This window comes from Stegodyphus dumicola, chromosome 5, assembly GCF_044657685.1.
Source record: "Stegodyphus dumicola isolate Sdum_Otavi_A_Nest chromosome 5, ASM4465768v1".
NCBI lineage: Eukaryota > Metazoa > Arthropoda > Arachnida > Araneae > Eresidae > Stegodyphus > Stegodyphus dumicola.
In genome coordinates this window covers 172531457-172553081 of record NC_140772.1, presented here as the reverse complement: position 1 = coordinate 172553081, position 21625 = coordinate 172531457, and the positions used below count along the sequence as shown (strand labels likewise).

General features: G+C 32.1%; 2 protein-coding genes across 6 annotated transcripts in view; one reads left to right on the top strand and one right to left on the bottom strand.

Annotated features, from left to right (window-relative positions):
• Nucleotides 1-17240, bottom strand: part of LOC118199452 (scm-like with four MBT domains protein 1) — a 244315-nt gene extending 227075 nt beyond the window's left edge. For 3 of the 5 annotated variants that reach the window (XM_085817388.1, XM_085817385.1, XM_085817389.1), the window contains exon 1: nt 17088-17240. The gene's annotated coding sequence lies outside the window, so the exon portion shown is untranslated. The remainder of the gene's footprint in view (nt 1-17087) is intronic. The other 2 variants (XM_085817386.1, XM_085817387.1) reach the window with 2 other exon arrangements.
• A 1810-nt stretch (nt 17241-19050) lies between these two features.
• The window catches only part of LOC118199453 (store-operated calcium entry regulator STIMATE-like), a 95998-nt gene continuing 93423 nt past the window's right edge, over nt 19051-21625 (top strand). The window contains exon 1 of the mRNA XM_035371322.2: nt 19051-19389. Within this exon, the coding sequence (XP_035227213.1) occupies nt 19290-19389 (100 nt within the window). The 5' untranslated portion in view covers nt 19051-19289. The remainder of the gene's footprint in view (nt 19390-21625) is intronic.

Sequence of the window (21625 nt, the reverse complement as noted above, 5' to 3'; positions counted from 1 at the left end):
ATTGTATCATGTTCGACGTAAATTTTGGGTCTTAAATGGCAGAAATGTTTGTCGTAAAGTTGTTTTTCAATGTATAACTTGTTTTAAAAACAAACCTGTTTTTGAGAGTCAGATAATGGGTGATCTGCCCAAAGAACGAGTAACACCTTCTTACCCATTTAGTAATGTTGGAACTGATTTTTGTGGACCATTCCACATTAAATTTAAAAATCAGCGTAAGGGAAAACTGAACAAAGTTACGTGTGCATATTTGTATGCTTAAGCACCAAAGCCATCCATTTAGATTTTGTCTCTGATCTTACTTCAGATGCCTTTATAGCTTGTTTGAAACGATTTTTTAGTCGCAGGGGTAAATGTGCAAAATTATTCAGTGACAATGCAAAGAATTATGTGGGTGCAAGCATTGAGCTCAGAAAATTGCATAAATTGGGTAAACACCCAGATGAAACACTGACTAAATACCTGCTAAGTGAAAACATTAAGTGGAGGTTTATTCCTCCTAAATCACCAAACTTCGGCGGCCTTTGGGAAGCCGGGGTGAAATCTTTTAAGTTTCACTTGAAACGAATTATTGGCAATACTCATCTGTTTCTTGAAGAATTTCTCACTGTGATTCTAGAAATTGAAAGCGTATTAAATTCTAGACCCCTTACTCCCTTATCATCCGAGTTTGATAATTTTGAAACCTTGTCCCCCGGACATTTTCTCATAGGGAGGCCTTTAGCTTCACTAGCTGAACCCCAACTTATTGAGATACCAGAAAATAGGCTCTCAAAGTGGCAAAAAATAACGAAATATAGTCTACAAATTTGGAAGTTATGGAAGAGAGACTATTTAAATAACCTTCAACAATGTAGTAAATGGATGTTTGCTAAAGATAATGTTAAGGTGGGTTCACTTGTGTTAGTCAAGGATGAGCATATGCCCAGTACAAAATGGTTAACAGGTAGAATTGCAGAAATAATTTTTGGAAAGGATAAAAAAGTTCGAGTGATTAACATAGTATTACCAGATGGTAAAATGTTAAAAAGAAATGTGAGAGACATTTGTGTTCTTCCTGTGAATTGTAATTAGATTTATGTATTGTATATTGTAATGTGTTTCTTTCCAGTGTTTATATTGCATCTATGATTTAATGTGTATTATTTTAAAAATTTAACCATTGTATTGCTATTGCTTACAATTGTTTGTTATTATATTGTGCTTTAAAACAGTGTATACTAATTGTAATATTTTGAAACCTGTAAGGTTTCAAGGTCGGGAGTATGTTCAGTAATGATTAAGAGCTGCCGACAGGAGGCGCTGCTAGCGCGTTATACTCTCGACCTACGTAATTTGAAATGAGTATTCTTTTCTTTTGTGTACTTGCTGTAACAGATCTTACAGCTTTGTGATTGAGAATTTGAAATGTTTTGGAGCCAGATCGTTCCTCTACAGCAACAAAATGATTAATAAATGTATAATAAAGTAAATATCTTTGTGATGATAATCTTTGTTATTAAATACAAAGTCAACCAGCTCCTGAGTACAGTTCAAGGTCCATTATCAGATATCACTATCAATGGTATACTGTATCTTGCAAAATGAGATTTCATGTACTTTGAGTATCCAGTAGTTTGGAAATTTCAAAAAAGTTGGAATAGTAATCTACAATTAATAAGTATACATCTTTATTAATCTCAAATAAATCTGTTGCAACTTTATACCATGTTAAATTGGGAACTTCATGTGGTATCATAGGCTTTCTTATGTTTTTATTGTGGTATTCATTACATATAGGATATTTCGAAATTTTATATTCTATCTGCTTGTTCATAAGTGACCAAAACAAAACATCTCTAGCTCTTTTCTTACTTTTTTTTTTTTTATATTTGCATAGATAAAGAAACAATTACCCTTCCTCCTTTGAAAAATAAGCCATTTTCCATTGTCAACTATCTCTGTAATCTCAAAATACTTTGACTTAAGGTTCCACCTATTGTTTCCTTTCTGGCCAACCTCTCAGAATATATTTCTTTAAGCACTGTAGTGTAGCATCACATTCACTTTCTTTCTTCAAGTTCATAAATTTTGTCATCAGATGCTGGAATCAGCATACAAATTTCTGTATCTTCTGTTGTATTCAAATATGCTCTACTCAAAGTGTCTGCTATTAACCCTTTGACGGTTATGGAAATGAGCAGTTTCCGTTTACATAATTCGCGCAGCATTAGGAGTAAACAGTAGTCGAAAGTGGCAGCTGTTTTCCCCCGCTGTTCTTCCGAAAATGTCACCTTTCTCTGGCGATGCCGTAGATAGCTCGCCTCGCGCATTTTAAAAATTTCCTAAAGTATTTGTAGTACATAAATAACAGTTTTTACGTACTTTAAAATAATTATTAAACAGTAAATTATAAATGATTATAACCAATTATATAAATAATAATAGTTAATTATAAATATAAGACAAATATTAAATTGAAAGGACTAAATAAATACAACTAATGTAAAACTTTATGAACAACAGTATAAATACAGTAATTACCTAAAAATCTTTTTGTGTGTGATATACTTTAAAACATGGAATTGCACATAATGGGGCATTACAGTCTTTGCAATACGTATGTGTTTCACGGCGAATTCTTTTTCCATTAGCATAATTTTTGCTGCAACATACCACACATCGTCTAGTAGGTTCTTTCTAATAGAGAATTTCAGAAATATTTGTCACGCAAGCTTTCATGCCTACATCACCAGTAAAACTAAATCAGCTAGGAGCGTGAGAACTTGAATCAATTATACACCACTGTCGAACACTCGAAAAATCTTCATCACTTGAATCGTCTTCTGAGCTTGAAATACTGTGAACAAAGTCTTCATCAGATTCAAAACTTGATAAGCTTTCTGTATCACAATCATAATCATCATTATAACTATCTAACTTTCGCTTTTGAGCCATTTTACTGTATAAACACCCTAAAAACCGCGCCAAAATACGTATAAAATGAACAAGGTCAAAAAAAAAAATCCACCTTCATTATGCAAAGAAATTCATGGAACTCGTACTGCCATCTGTAGACAGTAAAACTAACTAAATTTCGCGAGTAGCATTCGTTTGAAACACAATCAGTGCAGAATAATAATGGCGAATGAAGTCAGCTCGTCAGCACGCATTGGGGAAAAATTTCACTACGCGAGTAGTGCTTGTTACTAAACATTTCGGTCAAAATCTTGCTCCCGAGCGGAACTCATTTGCGCGCATTATGAAGCGCGATTCGATTGCGAGCTGAACTCGTTCATAACCATCAAAGGGTTAATAAGTCTCCCAATTTTTTATCATACATCTAAATCATATTTTTGTAAATTTAACAGAATTCTTTGCAATCCCTGTGGTGTTTTAAAAAGAGGTTTCTTAGTTATGCTTTCTAATTGTCGATAATCAGTTTCAACTGTAATACACTTGCCATATATATAGTATATGGATGAAATTTAGAACATCCAAAAGTAATAGTTAAAAGTTCTTTTTCCATCTGAGCATAATTTTTCTGACTTTTCGTTTGAGCTCTGGAAGCATAAGCAATTGGTTGATTTTCTTGTAGTAAAACAGCATCTAATCCTTCAGAACTTGCATCTACTGAAAGAGTTACATCCTTATTAACATCATAGAATTTTAATACGGGTGCTTTTGCAACCAATTCCTTTAGTGTTTCGAAAGCTTTTTGATATTTTTCAGTCCAGTGCCAGAGAACATTTTTCTCAAGTAACTGTCTTAATGGTGCAGTAATAGCAGTTAAGTTAGGAATAAATTTGGATAAATAATTAATCATTCCCAAAAATCTTTGTAGAGAAGGCACATCTGTAGGTTCTGGCATTTTAACAATTGCTTCCACTTGTTACTAAATATTAACTGTTGCCATTTACAAATTATTAAATATTACACAGATCAATGTCTATTCTAAAAATGAACAATGAATAATTACTGTTTGTAATTTTTCTGCTAATTATGTACACTTCTGTTGTAACGTGTATGCTCATATTTCACCAAGTTTCTTAGCATATCTACTTTCAACTCATATGATTATATATCGTAAGTTCACCCAAACCTTACTTTATTACAAGTCTTGTCTCGTACCACCTTAACTGAAAGCACCAAAGTTCTTGCATCTTACTTGTTAATTATTGTTGCATGTTTTCAGCAATGACACCAGTCTGACAGCTTTCTGGCTCAATAGCTCGATTACACCTCTTACTCTCAAAGTTCGTTTTATTCATTATTTCAGCTCATATAATTTTTGCTAATTTATTATTTAAAAAAGTTATCTTTTAGATTATGTTTTTGGTATTGATTAGGAAAGTACAACTCTATTCGATTAGGGGTTAGGTCTCACATCTACGTACCCTGGCGTGTAACCTTTCTACAGAGATTGTAGTTTAGCATATCAGGAAACACTCTCCAAAAAAAGGGGGGGAGAGAGACTTAATAATAGAGAAAATTTGTCTCTACTCTGCAGTATTCCATTCATGATAATATCCGCACCATGACAAATGGGTACATTTTGCAGCCTAATTTAATATAAACACAAATTGCAAGTTTCCTTATCCTCAGCTATGAAGCTCGCTACTCATAGATTATCTGGATAATTGAGTTCTGATATTTACGGTACAGTCCTAAATTAAACAGTATACAATACTATATATGAAAATTAAAGTTTTATGTACTCCCTTACATTTCTTTCCACACAGGCTAAAGAACATATGCAAAAATTTGCATGTTTATGTGTAGCAAATATGAATTTCGCTGGACTATGTGATAATACTGACCTTATGGTATCGACCATTTTTCAGTGCACTTAATAGCATAAAGCACCTTTTTACAGCTATTTCTTAGTTAATTTTATTTTACTTTTTTGGCCAGTGTATAATGACCAGAGTCATCAAATTAAGAATGACCAAACGAATAATTTTAAATTTTTAGTACAAAATATAAAATGAGAAAAATAAAAAATCTAATTTATTGTTATTATTACCATGAAGCAAATCAAAGAATATACAAAATATGCATCTAAAGAGATGCCAAATACATGCAGAGATCAATGCCATCAGAGGACCAAATTATTTGTGTGTGTTTAATTTAACTACCATAATTTCTGGAAGAAACGCCGCGGCGTTTACGTGTTTAAAACTTAAATTTTCAGCAGTTGCTGCACTTCTACCCATGCGGCGTTTAGGTGCACTAAAAATAAAATATTTCCTATGATGGTCATTGTACGTAGTTTGAATAACTTTGTCATTGCACTTAGTTTGGATGGCCTTGTCATTGTACATAGACTGGTGCTGTTCCCACACAAAAGACCACTCAGTTGCTTTTTGCGAACGTTATTTTGTTTACATTCTTTCCCTTGAATGGACCTACATGCCTTATTCACCCTAAACGGGATCTCAGAACAATAACCTTCTTCCCCCTTTCAAATCAGCATTCTCATCATGGTTAATCTTCGAATTATGGTAACTTGGCAATTTTTTGGCGAAAATTTGGCGACCAACCCAGCTACAGCAACCTGCTAGTTTTTTTTTTTTTTTTTTTTTTTTTGGACGCCATTTTATTTTCACAAAGTAAAGGCATGTTTCCCCCCCCCCTCAATATTCTTTTCCAACAATCTGCTAGCCGAATTACGCTTATGCTAGAACTTTTATGGAACAAAAGTGCTTAATCATGATGAAGATTAGGTGCGAAGTTGGGAGAAAGTGCAGAATTAACCACTGCTTGCCGCACGTTTTTAAGAATTGCACATACACGGTATCCATGTTTACGTCAACCTATTTTCACTTAAAAACACATCCCAGAATTGCACAAAAATGGCATTGCACACACTCGACTTTATCCATGTACACTGCTAAAGTCCTAGCTAGTAACCTTTATCGCCTTACCAAAATGTTGCCAAACTACCTTTTACCATATTCCAAAGATTAGCCATCATCATTTTGAATAGTCTCTCTCCTCTGCCATTTGATGAATCTTCCAGGACCCATCCTCTCCCCAACCCTGCCTTTTCAGCAATTTTTTTCAAAGGCCAACACGACTCCACCTGCCTCACAATAACGAACTCTGACGTATTTCCCCTTCAGCATGAAACGATTTTTCTTGGCATTCTGCCAAATACAGATCCCATCAGTTTGGGTACAAGTATATGTTGGATAGTTTTAAGGGAGCGGAAAATTTTTGAAAATGGCACCTAAACGGCACAGAAGCTATACTGCTGGTTTTAAACTTAATGTAATTTTACGTGCTGAACAAAGTGGAAATAGAGCAGCAGCTCGAGAGTTTGAAGTGGACGAGTTCAACGTTGTATTCGAAGTTGTAGAACTGAAAAAGAACTTAAAAATATGCCACAACAGAAACGAGCCAAAAGAAGTGGTACTGGTCGGATCTAGAGGACGACCTTGTAAACTGGATAAAGGAACAATGAGGAAAGTGAATGGCAATTTCGACTGTAAAAATTCGGTTACAAGCAAAATTTATAGCACAACGAATGAACATAAATGATTTCAAAGGAGGGCCTTGCTGGTATAGTAGATTTATGAAAAGAAAAAATATTTCTGGGCGTACCTGAACAACAGTCGGGCAACAATTATCGATGGACTGGCAGGATAAAAAGGCATCTTTTCTAAAATATGTGACAGATATAATTGACAGGAAAAAAAAAAAAAAAAAACACTTCTTCGGTCACAGATAATAAATATGGATAAAACGCCGTTAGCTTTCGACTCTCCTGCAAACAGAACTGTTGATGAAACTGGTGCAAAATCTGTATCTGTGCTTAAGACGGGGCATGAAAGAACGTCATTTACATGTGTGTTAGCTTGTGCCGCAAACGGTGACAAGCTAAAGCCGATGATCATTTTTAAACGAAAAACTATTCCAAAGGAAGATTTTCCTAATGACATTATTATTTGTGCAAACGAGAACGGCTGGATGTGTGAAACAATCATGCATGAGTGGCTACGAAAAAGTTTGGCAGTGTCGTAAGGGATCTTTTTTCCAACCAAAAGAGTTATAGACAATGGATTCGATGCGTGCTCATTTACTTGAGTCAGTGAAAACCAGATGTCAAAAATTGTCTACGACCACAGCAATAATTCCTGGTGGTTTGACAAGAATCTTACAACCATTAGATTTGCCAGGTAATAAATCCTTCAAAGCTGAGGTCCGAAAGCGGTGGGAGTGTTGGATGAGTGAAGGATTGCATACGTATACCGAAAGCGGTAAAATGCGTAGAGCATCTTATGAAGAAGTTGCAAAGTGGGTAGGAAATGCGTGGAAATCGGTAAAAACATCGTCAATAATAGCAGGGTTCAAAGAAGCTGAAATTATATCCTTAGATAAAGAGACTGTAAACCAAGAAGACAAAATGTGACGATCTGGAAGACTTGGACTTAGATCAGGATTTACTAAATCTTTTTAATTCAGATAGTGAAGAATCAGATTTTGATGGCTTCATATGATGTATAATTTGCTCTAATTCCTTTTGTAAGTAAAATTTAAAATTTCCTTTTGCCATACAAATTTAATATTTCGTTGTTGCAACATTTTTTATAATATAGTCTGAGTATTACAAATATGGACTTCTTTAGTGGGTAAATATAAGTGTATTCGTGAACATAAATATATTTTCAACATTTCTTACCTTTAATTTATTTGTGAGTTATGGTTTCATTTCATGCATTTTTCTTAACTGATATGTCATATATCAGGACATAGGTTGAGATTTCGCATCTATACGGCCCACGACGATGTCATGCGTAATTTAATCTATTGCAGCGTTTATGTGGATGCGGCGTTTCTGTGCAATTTTAATTTTTTTCCCGCCATTTTTCTCGAGTGCGGCATTCACACTGATGCGGCCTTTCTTCCGGAAATTACGGTATGTGTTTCCACTTAAAAAACCCATCGCAATGTATGGCAAGTACAAAATGGAAAAGCTCATTTAATTAATATGTTTATTTATTATAGTGAATAAGTTTAAAAGATGATGACTTTTTAACTGCATTATTTATTTTTGAAGTACAACTACACTTCTAGATATGAGTGCAACAGAGCAATGATTTTTCTGAAAAGCATAAGAAGCTTAAGATCCGGATATCCGGAATGATCTAAAACCTGGACCTCAAAGCCAAACTTTTTTTTTTCCTAATTAATGCTTTATGCATACGCGTTTGATTTTTCCTTCCATAATAAAACAGTGTGATTTAAGTGCAGATTTTCACTTAAAAATTTCGATTCTTAATTTCACTTAGGCACTAAATAAAATACCTCATTATGGAAAAACAATCATGTAAGCATAAATTTGTGAGATTAATGATTTGGCTCCGTAGCTGAGTATCCACTTGCTCTGCAAGTGTTAGCATAGGGTTTACTATGGTATGCAAGGTGTATCAACTGGAAAGAAAGAGAACGTCGAACATCGCTTCAGAACCGTTCACACAGAGATTGAAAAGGATTTCCCACTGAATTCTGCTCTAAGGAAAGAAAAGGTAAGGCAGCTAAAATCAAAACTTAATGCTCCAAAATGTACTTTTTAAAACCATAAAACAAGAATAAAGCAACAACTGAAGCATTCTGAGTTTCAAATACTATTGCACAAAATAAGAAACCATATAGTGAAATAATCGTTTCACTGCGTTTTTATAAGCCATAGATGCATTATTTGATAGTTTAAAAAATAAAACTTAGATAATTTCTGCTATTAAATCTGTACAACTTTCTGCAAACACTGTAATGAGAAGGGGGGTTGAGGTTATGGTTCTGACATCACCTTAAAAATTAAAACTGACTTTGATTGCTGCAGCTATTTTCCCATGCAACTTGAGGAATTGACTGATATAGTGGATACCACTCAGTTGGCTGTTTTTATAAGAATGGTTTTTGATAATTTTTGAATAAGAAAGAAGCTGATAAAGATCATGCCGTTAATAGGACACGACATATTTTTTAGTAATTAAAGATCTTTTCAACTTTGAAAATGTTCCTAGAAATAAGTTGGTGACCTTAGCAACTGATGGAACTCCTGCGGTGGTAGGCAGAGAAAAGGGATTTATAAACCTTGCGTTGTAAAGACAACAGCCTACACCAGAAGTCACTGTGTGTAAGTTTTTAAGTACAAACAATATAAGTAAAACAGTTGCAAAAATAGTAAATAAAGTTAGACTCAAAGACGTTTGTTCAGAGCACTGACTAATGAACTAGATTGCCAGTATCGTGGTCTAATGCTTCATATGGAAGTTCGTTGGTTGAGTAGAGCCAGAGTTTTACAACGTTTTGAAAAGTAGCTTCCTGCATTAGTAGAATTGTACAAAATAAAAACACTTTACCCCTTACAGGCTCAATTCTTATTTACAGACTAATTTAAGAGATAAAGACAATTCAGTATATAGTCAATTTGGAAGATTCTGTACAGAAACAATGATAGGAACAAGAGGAAGAGAGAGAAATAAAAGACCTTTTTTTGCTTTAGATTTTGAAAATTTGAATACAAATTTTTTTAAATTTTTTTCAACAGCAGATTTTTTAGCTATTCTTTGGAATATGGTAACAGGTAGTTTCGCGACATTTTGGAGGCGATAAAGGTTACTACCTAGGACTTTGGTAATAATGTGAGAAGTACTCAGTTTCGATTACGCATTATTTTGTGTGAGGGTAATGAGAGATAATGAGATATGTCATGTGACATTATTGGACGAATTACAGTTCTTTAATCGGAAAAGGGGGTAAAATTTGGAAAAATATCTGTAGTACTATATTATTTTGTATTAAGCTTCACTGTGTGTTGTGTGAAATAGTGTTGATTAATTTTTGGATTGCATGGAGCTATCGAAAGTGAATTCTAAATTTTTAATGTGTTTATCTGATAATTCAAAAGAATTGGTTGAATGGTGTACGAGTGTAGGTTTAATTGCGGATAAGTATGAATGTCCAAAATGTGGGAATGAAATGAGATTGTGTGAAAGCAAGGATATTACAGATAAGTTTGAATGGCGGTGCAAGAAATCTGGTGAAAGTGGACATTTTATATAGACTGCCAGTTGACTACAGGATTTTGGATTTAGAAATTAGCAGTAGTACTGCAGCCAATTGGAACTCTTTCTGTAGGGAAGTGTGCGTGCCACGTAATGAAGATTCTGAAGAAGATTAGGTAAGTTAGTATTTTTAATCATTTGAGGATATTATTTTTATGTATTGTTCTAAATGTAAGGAGTAAATAAATTAATATGATATTATTGGAAAATTGTTATTAGCAATGATTTAGTTTAAAGTAATTAGGATTGTAATCTAATTTTTATTAATTTAATGTTTGTGCTTATTTATATTTTAAGTAGTGTTTTTTAATTTAATTATATTTTAATTTAATGATCGTGATTTTGTGAGTTATATGTTTGTAGTATTTTGGAATACGTCTGAGTAGCATACGTTGAGTATTTTCATGCATTTTCGTGAAATTTTTCTAATTTATGAGAAAAAAGCAGTGTACATGGATATAGTGAAGAGTGTGCGCAATGCCACTTTTGTGCAATTCTGAGATGTTTCTTTAAGTAAAAATAAGTCGACGTGTACATGGTTTAGTGATATTTTAATTAAATGATAGTTATTTTGTGAATTTTATATTTGTAGGAATTTGGTATACGTTTTAGCTGAAGTAAACGTGCATGGAAATAATTTAAATATTTGACACTAAGTATTTGTAATGCTTGCGGTATGAATTCGTTGGTGATGTTTATAATATAATAGATAATTTAGGGGTCAAAGTTTTTGGATATTTTATTTATTTTATACGTGAAAATGTTCATCCTTGGAAAGGGTATATACTTTTTCGCGATCAGGTAATTTCATATATGTGCCTTTTACCGAATTTAAAGATTCAGAAAATTTTCCTGAATTTTTGTGCAAATTTTTGTAATTTATGAGAAAATAGCAGTGTAGATGGTGTAATTTATGAGAAAATAGCAGTGTAGATGGATAAAGTTAAGAGTGTGTGCAATGCCATTTTTGTGCAATTCTGGGATGTTTTTTTAAGTAAAAATAAGTCGACGTGTAAATGGTTTATGTGTATGTGCTATTCTGAAAAACGCGCAAGGAGTTCGCAATTGTGCACTTTTTCCTAATTTTGCAGTTAATATTTGTCATGATTAAGCAGTTTTGTTCCATAAAATTTCTAGCATAAGTGTAATTCGGCTAGCAGATTGTTGGAAAAAGTGTTGAGTGAATAAAAAGAAAAGAAATATGTCTTTACTTCGTGAAGACAAAATGGCGGCGAAAAAAAAAATAGAGGGTTGCTGTAGCAGAGTTGGTTGCCAAATTTTCGCCAAAAAATCGTTAAGTTACCACAATACAAAGATCAACCCTGAAAAATGCGCAAGGAGTTTGCGATTGTGCACTTTTTCCCAATTTTGCAGTTAATATTTATCATGATTAAGCAGTTTTGTTACATAAAATTTCTAGCATAAGTGTAATTCGGCTAGTAGATTGTTGGAAAAAGTGTTCAGTAAATAAAAAGAAAAGAAACATGTCTTTACTTCGTGAAGACAAAATGGCGGCGAAAAAAAATAGAGGGTTGCTGTAGCAGAATTGGTCGCCAAATTTTCGCCAAAAAATCGCCAAGTTACCATAATCTAAAGATCAACTAATGAATTTTTTAATTCTTTTTATGAACAGTGCAATACCTTTTAGCCATAAATTTAGCTAAACCGACAAATTTCACCAAATCAGTCACCTGTTAGTTGACAACTGTTTTAGGGATACAGACAATTAGGAAACAAAATTATAAATTGGTTTTGCATTTTTTGGTGCAAGAGTGGACTAAACTGCAGGGCTGGTTTGACATACGACTAAAGCTGAAGTTTAGACTGTTCGAGAAAATTAATTACTCAAGACTTTTGAGAGTATAGACATGCTACCTGATGATTTTGAGCTTGACAGTTTAAAAATGTATGGCATATATTTGACCACAGCAACCAAGACCATGAGTGAGCTAAACAAAAGCTTATAGAAAGGTATGCTGAATTGAAATACCCAGTTGTTGAATGCCTGATATGCCATTAATATATGTAAGCTCTTTAAGCAGTTAAAAAGATTTAAATAGTAATGAATCTAAAAGAATTCATAAAATTAAGTAAGCAATTTAAAACATACATTTCACATGCCATAAAAATGACAAAGCCAGTAACAACTTTAGTATTATTTGAAAGGCTTTTTACTACAATCTGAACAAAAAAGAACTCCATAGTGCAGTTACCTATCATAAAGTTAAAATTACGGCAAATGTCCTGCAAAAAGGTTTCACTGCAATTCATCTGAAACTTCAAATTACTAAAAATGAATTTTACAACAGATTTTCTAACCTTTATGCATTGTCTATATTTCACAAAATGCCAGTCAAATTTTGATTCATAGCTAACAGGACCAGAAATTACATGAAAGAAATAGACTACCGTTTCACAAAAATACTTAAAAAAATCCTTTATTTTATTAAAGATGAACAAATGCAAGACCACAATTTCAACTGGATAATAAATAATAACGAATCAATAAATAGAAGCATTTCACACTTTAAATATTAATAATATTTTCTGCTACTACTTTGATAATTTATACACAGCTCTTCCTTTACAAGAAATCTTTGGCAGTCTTGTTACTCTATCAGATCTATTTCCACAAGTTATTATTGTTATTTCCAAAGAAGAGTGGCAGATATATTTAAAAAGTATTCTATTTAAAAATTACATAGCATTTAATACTGCTTTTTTTAAACAAATCAACAGTATCTGGATGGGGATTGGCACCAGTTCAAAGATCTTTAACTTGTACCTTTTCACCAACAAATTTTATTTCTAACAACATTTATCTCAAATACAACATTCATATTACTCTAACATTTACAGATACTACATACTATTACATTTAACAACTACAATCAAATAGAATATGATTGCATTTTTCCTCAATGTTTGAAACTAAATAAAACTAACTTTCAACAAGAAAACATTAATTACCTAGATTTGCAAATTATGAATTTTAAAGATATTAAAATTTATTACAAAAGAAGAGATTTTGATTTCCCTACTATAAAACTCAACCATTGGCACAACAATATTTCCAAAAGAGTTATACTTAATACCATACATAATCAACTACTTAGAATTAAAAAAATCTGCAACAAAGTCGAATACTTACAAGACGAAATCACCAACTTAGTCAATATTCTCTTAGAAAATAAAACACCTCTATTCAAAATTTCTATATCTTTAAAGAAAGCTGGTATTAACTACTTTTTTTAAAATTTCTCATCTAAAGTGATATGATAATTATTACTTAAACCTTTACTAGAGGTAATAGTTGGCTGACTACAATAAGAAATTTAATGTAAATATGTACAAAGATCTTTTAAGTATATTTTTCTCTTTAATTATTTTTACAATTTTCATATACTATCTTTCTACTATTTTGTAAATTTAATAACTGGCAAATCTAGCTGTTACAAAAAAAAAAAAAAAAAAAAATGGGGTTTTTAGTTTCTAAGGCATATTGTGCCCTGATTAAGTGAAGACTTTTTATCTTTTATAACATATACTTTTTCCCTTTTCCGCAATTTTGAGCCAGTTCTGTTTTTGCGCTCTATGATTTTACAGAGAGCAGCTTCTTTTAGAAGTTTCTTACACTGCCATTTTGGGTTGACGATCACCCCTTATCGGTAATAATTTTTACAGACAGCACCAAACCATTTACACCCCTGCATATAAAATATAACTGGGTAGGACATTTTAAACACATGTTAAAATACTTTGTTCTGCTACTGGACATTTTGAACCTTACCACATACTTTTCCCCAGAACTACGAAATTTCGGCTTCTCCAGAGCATTTGAATTCTACTTTCTTTAGCAAAAACACAGTTTGGTCATCTTTAGAATTCAGTTTAGATTACACATAGAAGTCTGCGTTAAAATTTCAGCAAGTTTGCAGTTTTCAATTTTTTTCAATTATTGTTTAAAATAGGTTTTCAGTTTTTAGCTATTTAAGGTTGTTTTGACTTTTATTTATAGAAATCTCTATGTACAGTTTTTTGTTTCCTTGGTATTAAAAGTTTAGTTTAGCATAATAGGGGACTTCCTAATTTTTTAGTTTTGTTTAAATGACTATTAGTTTTGCTCTTTATTTAACCTTCCTTCTGAATTTCGGATTAGCATATATTGGTTTTAGACTTTTTTTTTTTTTTTAATTTCAATGTACATAATATAAAGTTCTATGGTTTTTTTAATCGTCCTTTTGACACTATATTATGTTTTATTCTTTTTTCCAAGTACAGTAAAATTCCAGAAATCTGCAAAGCTTGGGACCAGAGGTTGTGCGGATTTCAGGACAGAAAAGATAAAGCATAATATTCGGACTGAAAGTGCAAAATGAATAAGGCACATGAGATACATTTAATTAAATGATTATTTTTATAATAATTATTTATATTTATATTATTATTGCAATAATTTATTATATGCATTAAATTATTATTACATATATATATTGATTATATTATTCATTGTATTATATGTACACAGCATCGAGGTTTGCCAATTCCCCCTCGTGCAAAGATTTCCGTTTTCGGTGTTAGAATTACTGTTGCTGTGAAATTTCAACATTTATTTATTTTTCTGTATATCATACACAATCATGTCGCAATTTCATACCATTTTGCTATAAATCGAGAAGTAGCACCTGCTTCCATCTTTTGCAGAATTTGCACTTTTTGCGTTACCATCAATGAAGTGTGTTTACGTTTTTCAACGTTGCAAGCAGTAAAATCATGAGTGCGTTTCTTATCTGTCATTGTATTAAAAAGGGCCGAAATTTAAAATATTCTTAATTTATCCACAAAAAATTTGGATAAAAAAAAAGGCAGCACTATGACATCATTATTTGGTAAGTATTTTTTCCATCAATATTTCGTACTCAATGTTGCGGTTTCCAGAACCCATAAACTGATTGTTTATATTCTGAGAGGCAACGCAGATTTCAGAATTTGGGGGATTTTCGGTATTTGACTGTATTCTTAAAATGAATAGGAAAAATTCTGGTACATTTGAGATTTGAGTTTTCTATGAATTTTAAAATTTTTAATAAGAATTTGATGAAATCATTTTAGGGTTTTTGATCTCAAATGGACCGGGAGAACGTAACATATTAAATCAACTTTTATGAAGCTTTAACTCATTTTTCCCTGATGAATTCTGAATTGGAGTTTTAATAGGAGGATATTATCAATTATACAACCATATTGTATAATTTTGTATATTTTCCCTTTTGCATTTTTATTTTTTAAGTTCGTTCTACTACAAATTCTTTAATTGGTTTGTTTTGATATTGTGTTAAACCTCTTATACGCGGTTGCAATTGTTATATTATAGAGGAATTGCCTTGCTTTTATTCCAATTTAATAATAAATTTAGATGCTTTAAGTTTATGCTGCTTCAATCCTGCAGCTATAGCACAGAACGGGTTTAAAAATATAATTCTAATTTTTAGCCTATTTTTATATATAGAGAGAGAAAAAATCAAACAACTTTTTGAAGTTTGATCAAATTGTGTAATAAAAGAGAAAGACGCACGACTCACCAATACTCATACAGATTCGTATTTATAAGAATTTACCTGGTTTCGTAACACACGATGAGACAAAATATTTCATTCTATATCAGCAACAATTACTGCAGTATGGCCACTATCCATTTGGTTTACGTGATTATGGCAAAGCCTTGAGGGCTATATGCTTACACGAATGGTTGCCTTCATGGAGGACTTATTGAAGGAAATTGGCTCATGTAGGTGTAACACATGGGGAAAAAACCATGAAAAGGACATGCACTCAGCCCGCTCAAGGGATTCAAACCCTGTGGTGGACTTAGTAAGGCTTATGGCCACTATAAAGGTAAATAAATAAAAGTTATCTTCCTACATAATGTGGCTTCTTTTTTTTTTTTTAGCATAGCCATAGTATACTATATTTTTTTTCCTAGTTAATTTTAGGTGCCACCAAATTTCACTAAAGGTATATACAGTGGTCAGGTCTATTTAGTACTAAATAAGAATTAATATAAAATTTGAAATTTTATAAAATGTATAGCAATATTTATTTCAAAGAGCACTCTCTGAGAAAACAAAATAATACATTTCCTTCACCAAAGGCAATAGTCTTCAGTTTGTATTTAAATTTGGCAATACCTTTGGTAGAGTTCAGAATAATTTTGTCCATGTATAGGAATTAATCACGTAGCTTCTTATTCTGCTCCTCCAGATTGTATATTTATTGTTATACATTGCTTTCAAGAATCCACTGAAATTTCCATTATACATTCACCTGTTTTTAAATGCTACGAATATACAATGAATATATACAGTTTTAGAAGAACAGTGAAAATGCGTTTTAGAACCAATGTTTGGAGGATTTCGAAACTTAGATTAAAAAACTACACACTTACCTCAGTTTGAATATACATACGCCTTGTGCTAACAACTCACGGCACTCTTCAACTGTGAAATATAAAGGCTGCTAACACAGACCTGTTTATCGTGCAGATACCATTTATGCCAAGCAGTGCCATTTTTGTGCAAATATGGAATTTTTTTTATGAAAATAGGTCGATGTATACATGGATAACGAGTATGTGCTATTCTTAAAAAAACGCGCCAAGCAGTGGGTGATTGTGCACTTTCCCGCCTTATACTGGCTTCCTTAGTTTCTTATTTTAATAAATATTTGACATATATTGGCAACTTCTATACTTTTTAGAGATTTCAAATTAATTTTATAAACAATTATTCATTTCTTTTTTTTAATAACATGCGATGAATGGGGTATTCATGTTTTTATTTTCCTATCGTACAGTAATATTGCTGTCATACACAAAAGATAATGTAAATTATTGTATACAATAATTACTGTACACAATTAACCGTTTTCTTTTTCTTTTTTTTTTCCCTTGACAAACATCGAGAAATAATTTTTATTCTATGACAAATTATTAGTAATCATCATGCACGCATATGCACAACAGAGAAAAGTACTTACGTCAACAAAGAAAGCAAACACCTCTTACTTTTCAGATTCACGCACTACATTTTCACATTTTTGGATTTCTAACAAAAGTAGATTTTTCAGAATGCTCTAAACGAACAATCTAAGTAGACAGACAGACAGACAGATGTCTTGTTTTGCACCCGCTAAGTCTTTCTGCACCGATGGGCGAAAAATCAAGCATAGGTGCGAAGGAAAGGTATATAGAAAGGGGGGCAATTTCGTATTTGAGGAGAGTAAAAAGAAACTTCGTACATCTTGTACGAGTTCAAAAGGCCAGAAAGAAAAGATGGGACAAAATAAAATTTAAAATAAATGGCCCAAAAATAATAGAGGAAAAAAAAAAAAAAAAAAAAAGGGGGGGGGCCTATTGAAGGAAAAGAAGTAGAAAATATCCTAAAATACGATTGTGTCCATGAGTGTAGTTAAAAGGAGAACAAACTGTCTTCATTTACAATAAATAGTGTCTCACAGGTGTGTGTGTGTGTGTGTGTAGTGAGTGTGTTTGGTAATGGTAAATAGATGTGTTACTGGGGAAAAAACAAATATTGACGATGTTAAAATGCTTCGTATTAAGGTATTTAGCATGGAATATAAAGTAATATGTATGCTTGCATCCTGAGATATCAACAAAGGTCATCAAACAAAAGTATATATTAATTTAACCAAAGTAACTTATGCTACTTTCATTCTCATTATTTTCATACATTTTTCAAAAAACAGCAGCAGACTAACAACATAGAACCATATACAATACAAGACCACAACCGCACACACCAAATATATACATATATATATATATATATATATATACATGTGTGTGTGTGTGTGTGTAAATTACTTAGTATATGTATTAAAAACACAAATTAAACAGTATTTATTAATTTAACTATCATAATTTATTACAAGATTAATTATTTTACTATCATAATTTATTACTAGTTAATTAATGTTAGTATAACACAATGAGGCACACTGTTATTTATATAAGCTCATAGTTCTAAGAATTCATTTAAGGCGGTGATGAATAAACCATCCCTTACATATGGACATTTAACAGATAGCAAAGAACAGTATGAGAAAAAATCGGTGAGGTATAATATTATTTAAAGGCGAAACTATATTCAAGCGATCTAAAAAGAAAAGAGAATCCAGAAGATCCGAGAGGGAAATAGCGCGATGCCCAAATTTTCCATCTCATTCCCAAATTTTCCCTCTCTCGAGATTCCTTAAGGGCTTTGCAAGTGTTGACAGACGTGAACTGATAACGTTGGCGTCTGTTTGGAGTTGATATTACAAAGGAAGCCACAAGCAATGGCAATTTCAAGTATTTTTTAATGCTTTAAACTGATGAAAAATTAAGATTTATTGATTTAAAGGCACTTATTTATAGAAATTTGATTTAGTTTAGATGAAAGAAAAGTACTTATCTTAAAATTCCAGGCTTTTGGAGTATATCCTTACATTGTCCGCTGTTTTATTCTCGTCAACATCGGAGTCGAAATTCATTGGAATGATATAGGTGTTGTAGAAAAAAAAAAAAAACATTTTTCAAAGAAATTTAATTGATAATCACCGAGAGGAAAGGAAATTTTTGCACTTTTTTACGGAGAGCAGCGATCGTGCTGCCGCTTGCCTCGGTGATCGAAACGCCTATCCAATCTAAGTTGAAAAGAAAAAGAAAAACTAGTTACGCAATGTTGCCAGTTTATAAAATGATATTTGGGTAATACGGCTCTATCAAGGAAGTACCCCCCCCGGCTTTATATATTAAGCCATTTTTTTTCTGTTGTATGTATTAAATATAATTTGAAATAATACCCTAAGTTAAATTCATCTCTTACTTTTAGTTTTTTCTGATCCAATAAACTGCTTTAATCTCATAGTTTATAAAAATTTATTCTCTCTATGGTTTACTCTGAAATCTTACGTTTTGCTTCTCAACTCCACAAATGTCAATGTTTCTATTCCCGTGATATGAAGGCAATTAAGAAACAATTTCTTGTCTGGTGCGAATGTTTCTCTATAGTGGTTGTAACTAATTTTTATTTGGCATCGACGAACTGAGTTACTTTTTTTATATTATGCATTTAAACAGAAATTGCTTAATTGCTGACAGTTCAAATTTTGTTTGTAAAATTATGTGTGTTATTTTTTATGACCATTTAAGTTTATGATAAATAAACTGATTCAGATATGGGTTCTGAACTACATTGTACCCATGGTGCCTTAACAGATTCGTTTGCGTGGTTAGTTCAAGGGATACTGGCTTGTTTGGCATTTACATGTCTCATTTGTGAGTATTTTTCGCATGCTTGCAATAGTTGTTAAATTACCTTGAATTAATTCATTATTTATCATTTCCTTTGGCTTTATATTCTGCATATAAGACATGCATTCATAATTTCTGTAAATAATTATCATGAAAATATTTATATATAGCGAAAAATTGCTCTCTAAGAGCTGTATTTTTCTAATTCTGTATTAAAGAAACCACTGTGTAATTAATGGAGAGATTGATTTCAACTACAGATCAACAAATGCTTTTAAAATTTCCTGCAGAATAGCTACTTTTAACTGTCCTGAAATTTTCCAGCCAAAAGTCTCAGACTATTTTTAATCATTAGAATAACATGAATCACTTTATGATTATTTACATCTTTATGAAAAGTTGCCAACTGATTAGTGATTTTCTGCATTCATGAAAAACATTTCTTTGGCTATCTTTATGGCTTATAGGTACTGTTCTGTTCATAAATAATAATGAAAAGAAGTGTTTTACTAGAAGTAGGAAATTTTATGAGGGGGAAAATATCTGAGCATTTCTATAACCAATATATATATTACTCGGATGTGGTCTTCAAAATTTCTTTAAAACATTCATTTCCTTTTGTTTTCTGGGTTTTTCAAACAAATAAATTCAGTAAGATAGCTCAAGCGGTTCTTCTTCATGCACACACACACAACCCCGCCCCAAAAAGACTTTTGGATAGGAGAACACTGATTAGGTACTTACGTATTATCGCGACCAGGTTGGCGCGATTTGTAAGTTTGAGTAAAAAAAAATGAATGGAAAGAAAATGTGGTTGATCTTTACATTATGGTAACATGGCGAAAATTTGGCGACCAACTCTCCTACAGCAACCCTCTATTTTTTTTTCCCCCGCCGCCATTTTGTCTTCACGAAGTAAAGACATGTTTCTTTTCGGTTGATCTTTACATTATGGTAACTTGGCGAAAATTTGGCGACCAACTCTCCTACAACAACCCTCTATTTTTTTTTCCCCGCCGCAATTTTGTCTTCACGAAGTAAAGACATGTTTCTTTTCTTTTTATCTACTAAACACTTCTTCCAACAATCTACTAGTTGAATTACACTTATGCTAGAAATTTTATCTAACAAAACTGCTTAATAATGACAAATATTCACTGCAAAATTGGGAAAAAGTACACAATACCATACTCCTTACGCGTTTTTCAAAATAACACATGCACATAAACCATGTACACGTCGACTTATTTTTACTTAAAAAAACATCCCAGAATTGCACAAAAATGGCATTGCACACACTGTTCACTATATCCATGTACGCTGCTTTTTTATCATAAATTAGAAAAATTTCACGAAAATACATGACAATTTTTTGAATCTTTAAACCCGGTAAAAAGAACATATATGAAATTACCTGATCGTGAAAAAGTATATACCCTTTCCAAATATGAACATTTCCACGTATAAAATAAATAAAATATCCAAAAACTTTTACCTCTCAATTATCTATTATATTATAAACGTCACCAATGAATTCATACCACAAACATTACAAATACTTAGTGTCAAATATTTAAATTATTTCCATGCAGGTTTACTTCAACTAAAACGTATACCAAATTCCTACAAACATAAAATTCACAAAATAACTATCATTTAATTAAAATATCACTAAACCATGTACACGTCGACTTATTTTTACTTAAAAAACATCCCAGAATTGCGCAAAAATGGCATTGCGCACACTCTTCACTATATCCATGTACACTGCTTTTTTCGTATAAATTAGAAAAATTTCACGAAAATGCATAACAATTTTCTGAATCTTTAAATCTGGTAAAAAGAACATATATGAAATTACCTGATCGCGAAAAAGTATACACCCTTTCCAAATATGAACATTTCCCCGTATAAAATAAATAAAATATCCAAAAACTTTTACCTCTACATTATCTGGCTGATCTTTAGAATATGGTAACTGGTAGTTTGGCGACATTTTGGAGGCGATAAAGGTTACTACCTGGGACTTTGGTAATAATGTGAGCAGTACTCAGTTCCGATTACGCATTATTTTGTGTGAGGGAAATGAGAGATCATGGGATATGTCATGTGATATTAATGGACGAATTACGGTTCTTTAATCGGAAAAGGGGGGAAATCGGGAAAAAATCTGGAAATTTTGTATTTGGCTTTATTCTGTGTTGTATGAATCAGTGTTAGTTAATTTTTGGATACCATGGCCCTAACTAAAGTTAACTCG